At 51.5% G+C, this 11,571-nt stretch overlaps 1 protein-coding gene across 1 annotated transcript; it reads right to left on the reverse strand.

The window, feature by feature from the left end:
* Positions 1 to 1,139: 1,139 nt before the first annotated feature.
* On the reverse strand, positions 1,140 to 11,248 carry ACER1 (alkaline ceramidase 1). The gene is made up of 6 exons (XM_009932220.2): positions 11,156 to 11,248; positions 4,611 to 4,725; positions 4,067 to 4,205; positions 2,813 to 2,950; positions 2,088 to 2,225; positions 1,140 to 1,308 (listed from the first exon to the last, which is right to left on the reverse strand). Exons 1-6 carry the CDS (start codon positions 11,246 to 11,248, stop codon positions 1,140 to 1,142), a joined length of 792 nt encoding a protein of 263 aa, XP_009930522.1.
* Positions 11,249 to 11,571: the final 323 nt, after the last annotated feature.

Genomic DNA, 11,571 nt, shown 5'->3' on the forward strand with positions numbered 1-11,571 from the left:
AGCGCTTCTGCTTTTGCTTTACCCACAGGGGCCCAGAAAGCCTGTGGTCCCTGGAGTGACATGACCTTGTTCTGGCTGCGTTGCAGGGAGCCAACGTCAGCTGCTCTGCCAGCCTCTTGGTGCTCTCCAGGGCGTCCTCGCTGGCTGTCCGAGGACCCAGTCCCGTGTCATGGTTCAACTTGTCACTGCAATACAGCAAGGCTCGGAGAAGAGGAACGTGTCCCATGGCCCCAGGATCAACTTGTTCGCTGTTACTCTGTGCAGAGAACCTGGAAAGAATCGCTTTGTACCCACGGCACAGCAGTGGTCTTTGAGACTGTATATCTTCTCCTTGTTCTTGCAAAGGTACCAACATGTTTATCTAATGTACTACCTCCTTACCTCACTCTCTGCCACCAGCCAGCCCTCTCAGCAAGCAGAGGAGTCTCCAAGTTACACATGGCCATTGGAGGCTGTCAGAGCTTGGGGGGAGCAAGGACCGCTGGGGGCTGAAGAAGGGGTAGAGCATCCCAGGACGTGGGCCAGCAGAGCCTCTTCTGGGCTGTCACCCAGGAGGATTTCTCCTTATAAACAGCTCTCCTGGGTCAGAGAGAGCTTTGGCCACCCTGCCTGTGGGAGAGTCTGGCAGATAATAGGGGCTGTGGTGCAGTCAGGGGGAAGAAAGGCGCCTAGTGCAAATAAGTGTCCATAGCTTTAATGCACAGCTCTCCTGAGCAAGACCACATACATCAATAAATAAAATTAATAATAATATTTAGAGCAGCCCCAACAAACCCCCTGTCACCAGTTTGGCTTCTGTGTTCTCTGCTGTGCCCTTGTCAGCAAGGGGTGCAACTGCTTGACTAACGCCAGAAGACACAGAAGAAGCACCGCCTCCCTCCCCTTCTCAGTGGGGATCGGCGGAGGGAGAAGATCTTCGGTTCTCTGGATGCCAGTCTGAGCAGAGTCTTCCAAGGCACCTGTGGGCTCCCACCCTGCTTCATGCCCGGCATCATGAGGCCTCAGCTGCTCCCTGCCCCATCCGCTAGCCACACCGCCCTGGTCCGAGGAACAGGCGCACAGCCAAGGTGTTCCCCATGCAGATGCACACGTGTGCGTCACACACCCCATGCCCGAGGGATGCCTGAGGGCAACCGGCTCTAACACTGCTTGTTGCGTTCCTCCAGGGCGATGTAAGGCACCACAACAGGCCAGGAGTCGCTGGGCCAATATTCTATCTTTGGCTTGAGCGATGGCATCTCATAGTTGACATCAAAGTAGACGACCAGTGGGCAGCAGTAGAGGAGGGACAAGGCTATCAGCACATGCCTGGCAAGAAAACAGAAAAGAACATGCATTGGACAGGGGTAACCCCATCTCCTCCTCCTGCACCTTGTAGCAGTGTGCAGCTGTCATTGTCACCGTGAGGCTGGAGCCAAGGGGTAAGGCAATGGCAGGCAAAGGTCCCAATCCTGTGGTGCACAAGGGCTGCAGGGTTTGTGCCTATGGCAAAATCCTAGAGGAGCTCTGTGAGCTGGGGCCGGGGCAATTCCTTGTGCAGGGGGCATGGGGTGATACAGGGCACTTAAGCCCCAAACCAGACCACCCCTTCCACCTTGTCTGGTCTAGCCCAGCAGCACTGGGTATCTGTCCCACTCATCCCAGTGATTTGTGAGGATGAATCTGAGAATGCACACTGTGCGCAGCACTCACAGCCACACTTGCCAAAGCAAATCACTGTATTTCAATTTGGCTACTGAAGTAAAGAGTGTTGTACTCCATGCAGCTTCCTGGGAGCAGATGCAACCCTTTGAAAGCAAGCTGCTTACCTGGAAGGACATTTAGAACAATTTCACCTGCAAAACACCGTGTGGCTGGTGTGGAGGAGGTAAGGGATATTCAGCAGTGATTAGGACGAAAGCTTTGGGCTGGGGCCAGGTTGAGGAGCAGCATCAACAGTAACAGATGAAAGGGGGAGAGGGTTTCGCAGAGATGTGGCTGCTCCTTGGTTGAGCATCACATCCCTGCTGCCATCTCTCCTTAGCTGTGGCCCTTCAGCCCCTGAAATGTTTGGGCTGGGGTTCCTGCGTCTACGCTGGAGCCCTTACCAGAAGCTGTGCAAGTAGGGGAAGCTGATCGCCTGCCAGAGCCCGCAGAGCCATCTGTCGCTTATCCAGCTGCTGATGGCCACTACCCACAACATGACCATCACTACGGCCATCCGGTGAACCCTTCTGTCGTTGCACCTGGAAGACACAGCAAGGAAGAGAGAGCAGAGTATTGTGCTGGAAGGAAAGTGAGTTTTAAAGAAGGCTGGTTCCTGTCTGCAAATGCACCAGAGCAAAACCCAGTGAGTTTCTTCCGGACAGTACTCATCAGAGCACAAGAACTGGAGAAGTGTGGCTCTGTAGAGAGGGTTTCTGACTTTCTGTGAGTGAGGATGATGCTAGGAGATGTCAAGGCACTCCTATCTTTCTCCCTGGATCCTGGTGTGTTCTCCCAACCTCACGCTGTTTGCCAAACTCCCACAGAGGGGAAAGGGCTGCAGAGGAGGCAGCTGGGGAGGAGAAGATGCACTTGTCCCATGGATTGTCCCGATTCTGTGTGGCACCTGGGCCAGGTGGTCTTCTTACACCCCACTGCCCAGAGTCCTGCCTGTGCCTCTTCCTGGCTCCCTCCCAGGCTGCCCCAATTCTTTGCAGAGCTGTTAGTCCAGCATGTGGCTGGTGAAAACTTGGGCTCCCTACACTGTTGTGCACAGTCACTGCCACATGTGAGCCTGCCAGAAGCATGCAATGGACCTACAGACAACCCCTCTCAGCCCCCTCCTTACTTTTTCAGCTCACGACACATCAGGTACAGCAGGTGGAAGGCAATGCAGTTGAGCGCGTAGGCATTGAGTGCTGGTTTGATGAAGGACATCAGTGTACTGATCATAGTGGTGACACCACTCAGCCAGAAGAAATGCTTCCTAAAGGGAGTTGGGAGTGAGCGTCAGTGTCCCCAGGGTTCACAGTACGGAAGGGTAAGGATGGGAGAGGGTCTGCTCATTGCCCAAGAGAGGAAACCCTTCTTCAGCACCTCCAATCTATTTGCATACGGCTGGCCTCAGCCTCTGCGGTAGTCCTGGCAGGAAGGCTGAGGTCTCTGTTTACGTCTGTGCTTTGTCAAAAGCCCCTCAGTCCACCACAGCCCAGAAGGCAACTTGTGCACTTTCGTGGTGATGCCAGAGCATCCAGAGGCAAAGGCCTCAGGAGCTTTGCACAGGGAAGGGCTGCACAGCAGCAGTCCCAGGGGTGGCAGGCAGGGGCTTGAGCCTGCAAACTTGCAGATTTGGGCTGACTGAACAACAATAGGGCTCAGAGGGGCCTTTCACATGCAAATCCCTTCCCAAGTCCCTTCCCCTCTCCCCCAACCATGTCTCCACAGTGAACTCCTGGTGACCTCCTCTTTGCATCGGAAGAGCAGACTTGGAGCAGGCCTTCGCAAGGCTGCTAACTGGGCTGGCTCAGAGGGCACCAGCAAGCCTGCCATGACGGGACCAAAACCCTGCTGGGCTCCTGCTTCTGCTGATCCATGCTCACCCAGTCTCCCCATCCTTTCTGCTGAGCTTCTCTAGCCCAACCAGCCCTCCTGCAGACAACATTTGAAATGTGGGGTGTTAACTTGGACCAGCTTGTCCTACAGGAAACCCCATCAGCCTTCAGAGAAAGCTCTCTGTGTGTGACAGGGGCTGCTATAACAGTTTGGCAGCATGGATAATTGAATGTCAGTGCTCAGGAACATTTAATTTCCTAAATAATTTTGAAATTGTCCATGCAAAGTTTCCTCTGCAGCTTCGCAAAGACCGACAGCTCCAGCCGACAGGAGCCCAGCACAACCCTTTCGCGTGGGAAGGTTTCTTCCTCTGTCTCTGTCAGCACATCCATCACTGAGTGATGGAGGGTCTGGTGCCAAAGCAAACCTCAGTATTCTCAACGCTGACCTCCAGCTGTGGGCTGGGGGGGAATCTGTGGTCACAGGCATCAATGTCAATGTCCCATCCCTCCCCTCAGAGCCTGCAACCCTGTGTCCCTCTGAGTCATACCTGCTCTTGATGCACCTGGGGAAGTAAACCTTTGGGTACCAAAAGGAATATGCTGCAGCCAGTGTCCAGAGGATGGAGAGCTCATCCAAGAGTTGCCCCACATAGCTCAGGGTCATGTGAAAGTACACGGAGAAGATACCTGCGAGGAGCAAGAACAGCTTGTGTCAGCAAAGCTCCGTCCTCCCACAAGCCCATCTGGCCAGGCCAGAGTGATAGAAAGATAGAGCGATTCCTTGCATTGTTCTTGGGGGCCATTCCTGAAGACACACTGTTCCTGAAGAGCAGGGCATGGACCTTGGTGTTAGTGGAGGCCTGAGCGAGTCAGTCCACACAGCACCACGGGGCTTTACTGGGCTGGAAGCTGTGCGTCTGCAGGCAGCTGGAACCATGAGCTGCAGGGCTTCAAACAGATGCCTCTGTTTGGTTTCCCACCCCAGCTTGCCCCTGTGCTTTGGCTGATAAGAACCAGCTTCCAAAGCTATCATGAATGAACAGTGGGGTACTCTGGCAACCTGTCTGGTCTTCTCACAACCTTGGCACCCACCTACACAGAAGAGCAGGCCAGAAACAAAATACAAGGGCAAGGCACGCCGCTGATGGTACTGCCGGTTCAGGTAGAGCAGGGCAGGAGAAAGGACAAAGAAGCTTACATTGCTGATCTGAAAAACAAGAGGCACATTCAGCTTATCGCATGATCTTGGGCAAGTACCATCCCACTACGTGCCTCAGTATCTCCACGTGCAAAGAGGATACTGATCTCTAGTGGAAAGCATTGCGTGGAGACAGGTATTACCCTTGGGACAGGGAGAGGGTAGAGGCGTTTCTCAAGAAGTGAGGCTGGAACTGGAAGGACTGTTGTTGCTGTGACAGCAATGGCTGCAGACATCTGCTGTCCCTGAAGGCACCTTTGGGACCAGCAAGCCCAGGAGAAACTGGTGTGCCCCTTTTGGATGATGGTTTAGCTTCAACTGCCCAATGTCTTCAAGCAAGCTGCCAAAGTTCTTCTGTTTGCAGCCGTCTCTCTCTCCTGTCACCCCAGACCTGACAAAGACTCCCTGGGTGGCTTCTGCCCCTTTCATCCAGCAGTGAGGGGCTGGGTGGGCCTGAGGAGCTAGACCACCACAGCAAGCCACAGTCAGGAAAGCCATTGTTAACTGGGAGTTGTTGCGGTGGAAAGCGGCAGGACAAGCAGGACGTTGGTAGGTGGCAACAGGACTGAGGTGACATCCTGTAGTGTCATGTGCAAAGCCACCTGGCCTGGGGGAGGAGGTATTCTAGACAGTAGTAATTATATGAAGTTATAAACCTCCTTTAAACATACCTGGCGAATGAATGCAGCAAAATTATTCTGCCCTGATTTCCAACTCTGCAAAATTGCTTCATTGTCAGACTTGGATTAGTCTGGGGAGGATGGGATGGTGCTGGGGCTCAGCCTGCTGCTGCTGCCTGGGCTGGCTGAAGGTGCCAGTGCTTCAGGAAATGGCAGATGCTGATGGGCAAAATGTGGGAGCTGGGGAGGAGCAGCGAGTGCCCAAAGCCTGGGCGTGTCCGCTGGATCAGGCCCGCTCCACCCTGCAGCTATGGGGGAATGAAGTTTGAAATAACCTTACGCTCTATGAGTTCTTACCCTGCCCTTTTCACCTGATTTTTCACCTGGTTTTGTAAACTCAGTAAAGGGATAACACAGGGAAGCACAACCTCCTCAGGGAAAATCTTGCTTGCTCATGAAAGGTTGGAATCATAGTGCCATGATTTACCTGCCAAACAGCTCTTGGGGGCTTTGGAAAAGCAAAGCAGAGCCATCTGCTAAAATGCCATTTGGCAAGCTGCCAGGGTGACTTTTATCTCACCCCAACAACCCTTTTCCTTTCATCTTCCAGTGAGATGCTGACCCAGACCCCAAGCCTGGAATCTGACCTCCACAGCTGGAGTCTCACCCCTCAGCAGCCCTGACATGCACCAGGTAAACTGCAAAATCGACGCTTGACTTGTGATGTCCCATGGGATCTAAGTTTATGGTAACAGGGCGGCAAATCACAGGGATGTTGTCATATATATGAAACACACCCGCTCGTATTCCAGAGGGAAATGCAATTCATGCTTAATGTAAGGTCTCTATTCCCTCTAATAACTGGAGATCAATCTTGACTTTCACTAAGGCTTTCATGAAACAAGTTGATGCTCCCATTAACAGCAGTTCTCAGGCCAAGTGTATTGGTTTTCTGTAGGTGCTTAGAGCCAAATCCAGGCCTGTTCCCATTCCAGCCATGAAAAGAGAAGTGCTGGTCCCACTTGCACACTTGAGGTCAAACTGTTTGCAAATGATCGAGGAACCAAACCGTGTGTTAAAATAACAGCTGCGTTGCAAATATTTCTTTTCCTGTGAAATAGTTAAAGAGGCTTTTGGAAGACAAGCAGGAATGGCAAGAAAAGAGAAAATTCTTGCAGAAAACGCAGCAGTATGCAAGTGCCAGCAAGCACGTCAAAGTGAGGAAATGCAAGAGTTTGAGATTGCACATAGAGAGGTCTGAATCGCTGCTGCAGTGAGCATTGCAACAGTGCCATTAATTACACGATAGCACTGTTATCGCTTCATTAATTCAGTATGAGATGTGCAAGATCAGATATCAGAGGGGAGGGATAAGCAGGGGAACGGTGCCAATAGGGTTGAAAAGATAGAGTGATTCCTTGCAGAGCAGCGAAACTCAGAGCTTAGGGGAGAGTCACTACAAAACTGCATCTGTGGGGGACACAGGGTCTTCATCAGTCATCCAGATCCAAGCCCTGGTTTGCAAGTTCTGTATTATAACTGTCCTTTAGGATGTGGCAAGCTCCATCTCAAATGTGGTTAGAGGGTTTTGCTCCCAGTACTCCCATTAGGAAGTTTTCCCAGAATCTCTGCTCCCACTGAGTCCCCCCAGCATGGCTTCTACCTGTACCTAGCTAGGTCAGACTGGCCAGGAGGCACCAGCTCCCTCTGCCCGGGGTGCCAGCGAGGTAAGAGAGAGGTGATGGAGCGGAGGTGTGGTTTGACCTGTGAGAGTTACTTAGCGCTGTGGTCTTCCACTGCGTGAGGTCTCAGCAATGTCCCACTTCCTAACAAGTGTGAGTTATTGCTCCAGGTGCCTAAGCCAAGCCTGCCTACACTGGCATTTACTTCTTTCACTTGGAGAAAAGCGAGACTAGGATCAGTGACATGGCTCTAATCCTGGTGCATTAGCAGGATCATGGGAAAGGCCCCAGGGCTTCTGCAACTCAGCACTTTGCAGCCCGAGATGGAAGGAGAGACTGGCAGAGAATCTGTTTGCATCTCCATCCATGACAGGGTGAGAATAAGCCCCTGATATGGACTGGGATAGGAGATGCTGGTTTGCAGAGTTCTGCCTGGCTCTGTGAGCATGGCAACAGTGCAATAGCAGCCAAGGCATGTTCCGGTCCTTACTCAGGACAGGCTTTTTCTGCAGTGAAAGGAGATTTCTGCAAGACTCATTGGAGTGCATTCATTCACTTACAGGCCAACGAACCAGCTTTAGCTGACAGAAGAGCCCACAGGGCCAAAGAGAGAAGTGAATACCTCAGAGGTTCTCCCAACCTGTATAGCAAGTTCCTAATAGCCAGACCTGTGTAGCAGAAGAGGAGGCTGCGTGTCCTGACATCACAACATCCCGCCGGTGCTTTGGGGCAGGAAACAGCTGTTTGCCTAGTGTTTACAGAGCACTGGGCAAGGAGCTGCTGTACTCCTACACACAGCTTTCTGGGCAGGCAAGAGAGTGATGCATCTGCGAAGCCGCAGGGTTACTGAGCCCGTGAGGAGGGCCAGGGCGCACGCCATGGCTCTGACACTCTCTGAAAGTGAGTGTGCTTCTCTGGGCGTAGCTGGGTAATTTGCACCTGCAGCTGAGCTTATCTCCACTGATCTCGATGAAGCATCCACGAGCTCTGGATATGTGGCAGTGTCAGAGCTTCTGCTGCTTTGCCAGAGAGACTGCTGAGGATTCAGGTGTCATCACCACCATCCTGGGTCAGTCATTTCAGGAAAGAAATGAGGGCAGAAAGACAGGTCCCTGACTGATGACCCTCATGTAGCACAATACTGTTCTTCTACAAACAGCCAGAAGACAACAAATTTCTGGGTCACTGAGTCACTATAAATAGTTGGCACTTTGTTGCTGAACTGCATCCAATCATGAGCCACCATGTATTACTAAGTGCTTAAAAATACTGTTTACATTCTTTGCTCATACCCTTGGTGCTTATTTCTAATAAAAAGCATCCAACCCAAGCAGACCTGAGAGAGAGTGCAGCTGGCGCAGAGGACTTCTCAGCAGCACATTGATGCTGCTGGCACAAAACTACCCTGCTTGAGCCCCAGGCGGTGCTGGGAAGAAGATGCTGAAGAGGATGCTCGATTAGGAAGCCCTGCTGATTTAGTGGTGCAGGGGCCTTGGGTAGGAGCTGGCTGGATTCCCAGCTAGTCTAAAACTCTGGCAAACTGATGCTGAAGTCAATATTGATATAATTATTTCAGGGCAGACCAGCAAGATAAGGCCCATAAAGCTTGCTGCAGGGAGGAAGCAATCTGAATACAGGGAAGAAATGGATAGAGGGGAGAAGAGGAGGAGATCCAGACTGTTAGGATCACATCTGAGAGGGTGCCCTGAGCCCCAGCTGGATCTGCAACATGCTACCAGCCAGCAGGGATAGCTAGGGATCTCAGTATGGTCTGATTTCTATAGTTCCTGCTTTAGGACACATCACAAGGACCCTGATCCTGCAAGAGAGCCCAGAGCATGAAGAGAGTCCCCTGGTGTTGCTGCAAGAGGTGAGAGCCAGGCAACGCCATCCAGTTCATGCAGACTGATGATGGGTGATGCCCATGTAAGTGATGCTCCTGCCCGCTGTTGGTTACAAGGTCTGGCCTTTGGGGCTGTTGTCAGATGTTCAGACAGCAGCACCTTTTAGGTGGGTTTACTCTTTTGTCTCCCCTTGTTAGGACAGGAGAACACATGCTAGCCCTGATGCAGGCAGCAGTCAAGGCGAGTTTGGACCTCTGCTGCTTCCCCTAAACGGGAATCGAATCTTAAGACAGGACCTGCAGAATTGGTACCCTCCGCCTGCGCAGGCACTCTGCTGAGCTCTGTGGACTGGTAAAAGCGAGCCTGGCAAGCAGGAGATCAGTGCAAGGACCAAAAAATCTACTTTCTTTGTTGGGAAAGAAGTGCCCTGTGTTCACATATGGAGAGGAACAAGGGCTAGTTTCATCACTGGAAAAAATCCTGCAGGGTTTGCTTGGCCTACATCTCCTGTGTTCCTAGTATCACACTAGTTCGCATCTGTGCGCAAACATGCATTGGAGCAATTTCCCTCTCCTTGAGGAATGCTGTATCTGAGACCTACCCAGTGAAAATTCATCCCCACAGACCCGATGCCTCAAAGGTGGTGTAGCATGGAAACATGGGAAATGGCTGTAGCTAGTAGGGACATCATTCCAGAAATAGGCACCTGGGTAAGATTTTCAGGAATAGCTAAATAATTTATAAACCTGTTCCACAAAATGACCTAGGCACTGAAGAGTTAATGTTTTCTAGGAATTAGAGGGCTTTGGGTCCTAAGAAAAATATCTATGCATCTGGCCACACCAACCGGTGTCTAGCAGTGTGCTGCAGAGAAGTTAGACACAGAAGTGCGTTTGGAGAGCTCCTGAGATACTTCTTGGTGTGTTAAGGATCCTGAGCCACTTTGACAGGCTGGGTGCAAATCAGGATCCTTGTGAAAATGGGGTCTCACCTCTGAAGACATGTCTGAAAAATGCCGCCTATGTACTACACTAGAAGATGAGGCAAATTTATCTCCCAGAATGAATTCTGATTTAAAACACAGTTTTCAGACTTTCTGCTCTTTATGGAAATCAGCCCCTCTCCAGCGTTGCCAGTGACACTCCAAAACACAGAGGCCTTTGGCATCTCCAGCTACATTTGAAATCCTGATGTGAGTAGAAGTGATTACTGTATTTCCTTGATGGTTATGCCTTGCTTTGCAGCTCTGAGCCCATCTGACAGGGATGCAGTGCCAGTAAACAGGCAACAGCCCAACACATTCAGCTGAGTGCCAGAGGAAAGCAGGATTTGGTCTGGACTGGCAGATCTTTATTTGTTAACTGTCTCAGACAGGAGTGACTACATACAGCCTGAGCATCGCTCCTCGGAGACCCCGGCTGGGCAATTAGAGCTGGGGATCTGTGGGACTCGGGGGGAAAGGGGGGAATTATCATTATTATAGGCAATTTATTAAAAGCAGGAAATGCTTTAAAAAAAGAGGAAGAGACATTTCCATGAGAACAAGAACTTCTAGTGTTAGACAGTAATTGCTAAAAGTTGTAAACAAGACCTTTGGAAGGTTGTAAATCCACATGCCTCACACCCCTGCTAGCCTGTAATTGCACTGAGGTAGAAGGACACACGGCTGCAGAGACAGGTTATCAACCAAGTCCTCTACAGACAGATACGGATGTGTCCAGCTACGCTTAAGCCAGGAGGCTGCATTCAAGAGAATGGTGCTGGATGGAGCCTGAGTTATAAAGGATCACAGGAGGTGAAACTGGCTCGTGCATCAGCTTTCCTCTGTCCTGAGTTCCGGATTCCCAACCTGCCAGACACGGTTCATGCAAGTGCTGTCTCTCATTTTGCCACTCCTGTACATTTAGCTGGAGTATATGAGCCTTGTGTGGGACTTACCCCAGTTGGCAGGAGAGCTGCAGGACTGGTATAACAGGATCTCACAAATCTGGGCTAAGGAGCACCGCTGGAGTTCTCTCACTGGGAACTCAGCCTCACACGTGCCAGAAGTACCCCTGACTCCAGCTCGTTCTGTGAGCAACTGGCTGTTGTAAGCGATAAAAGTCCCATGATTTATCTGAAGCTCAGAAAATGTTCCCCATACCAGCACCCTCCAACACCAGGAAGTTCAAAGGAGTGAGCAGGAGGAGAGAAAACAAGGTTGTCCCATCTCGTCTCGTAAAAGCAGCTCCTGGGTTCCCGGAGCCAGCTGCCTTTGCACCCCAGCCTGCCCTCGGGCTGTGCCCGCACTCACGGTGTTGTAGTACTCCGCAATGATCGTCGAGTGCTCAAAGTTACTTTCACACCAGTCGACTTCGGCGCTTTGGTAGGAGAATATGCTCGGCATCGTTGAGCCACCTTTGCAAAAGGGAAAGGAGCAGGTTAGTTTTACACGCGGGGAAGGAGTCTGCTTCACACCCAAAGGGAAAGCGGAGAAGCACACTCTGCCTGCCTGCCTCTTGCACACACGCGTGCTCGCCTTGCACCATCTGCTCAAGCACAGCATCCTTACCCTGCTACGAAAGACTCATCCTCTTCCCAGCATCCGTCATATTGTGGAATATTTGCTTCCTTCTTCCCGCAATGCAGGAGTGGCGAATCACCCTGGGAAATGTTCTTGAACTCGGAGCCTGGGAATGGTGACCACAGCCCCATCCATGGCATTAACAT

Source organism: Opisthocomus hoazin, chromosome 27, assembly GCF_030867145.1.
Source record: "Opisthocomus hoazin isolate bOpiHoa1 chromosome 27, bOpiHoa1.hap1, whole genome shotgun sequence".
Lineage (NCBI taxonomy): Eukaryota > Metazoa > Chordata > Aves > Opisthocomiformes > Opisthocomidae > Opisthocomus > Opisthocomus hoazin.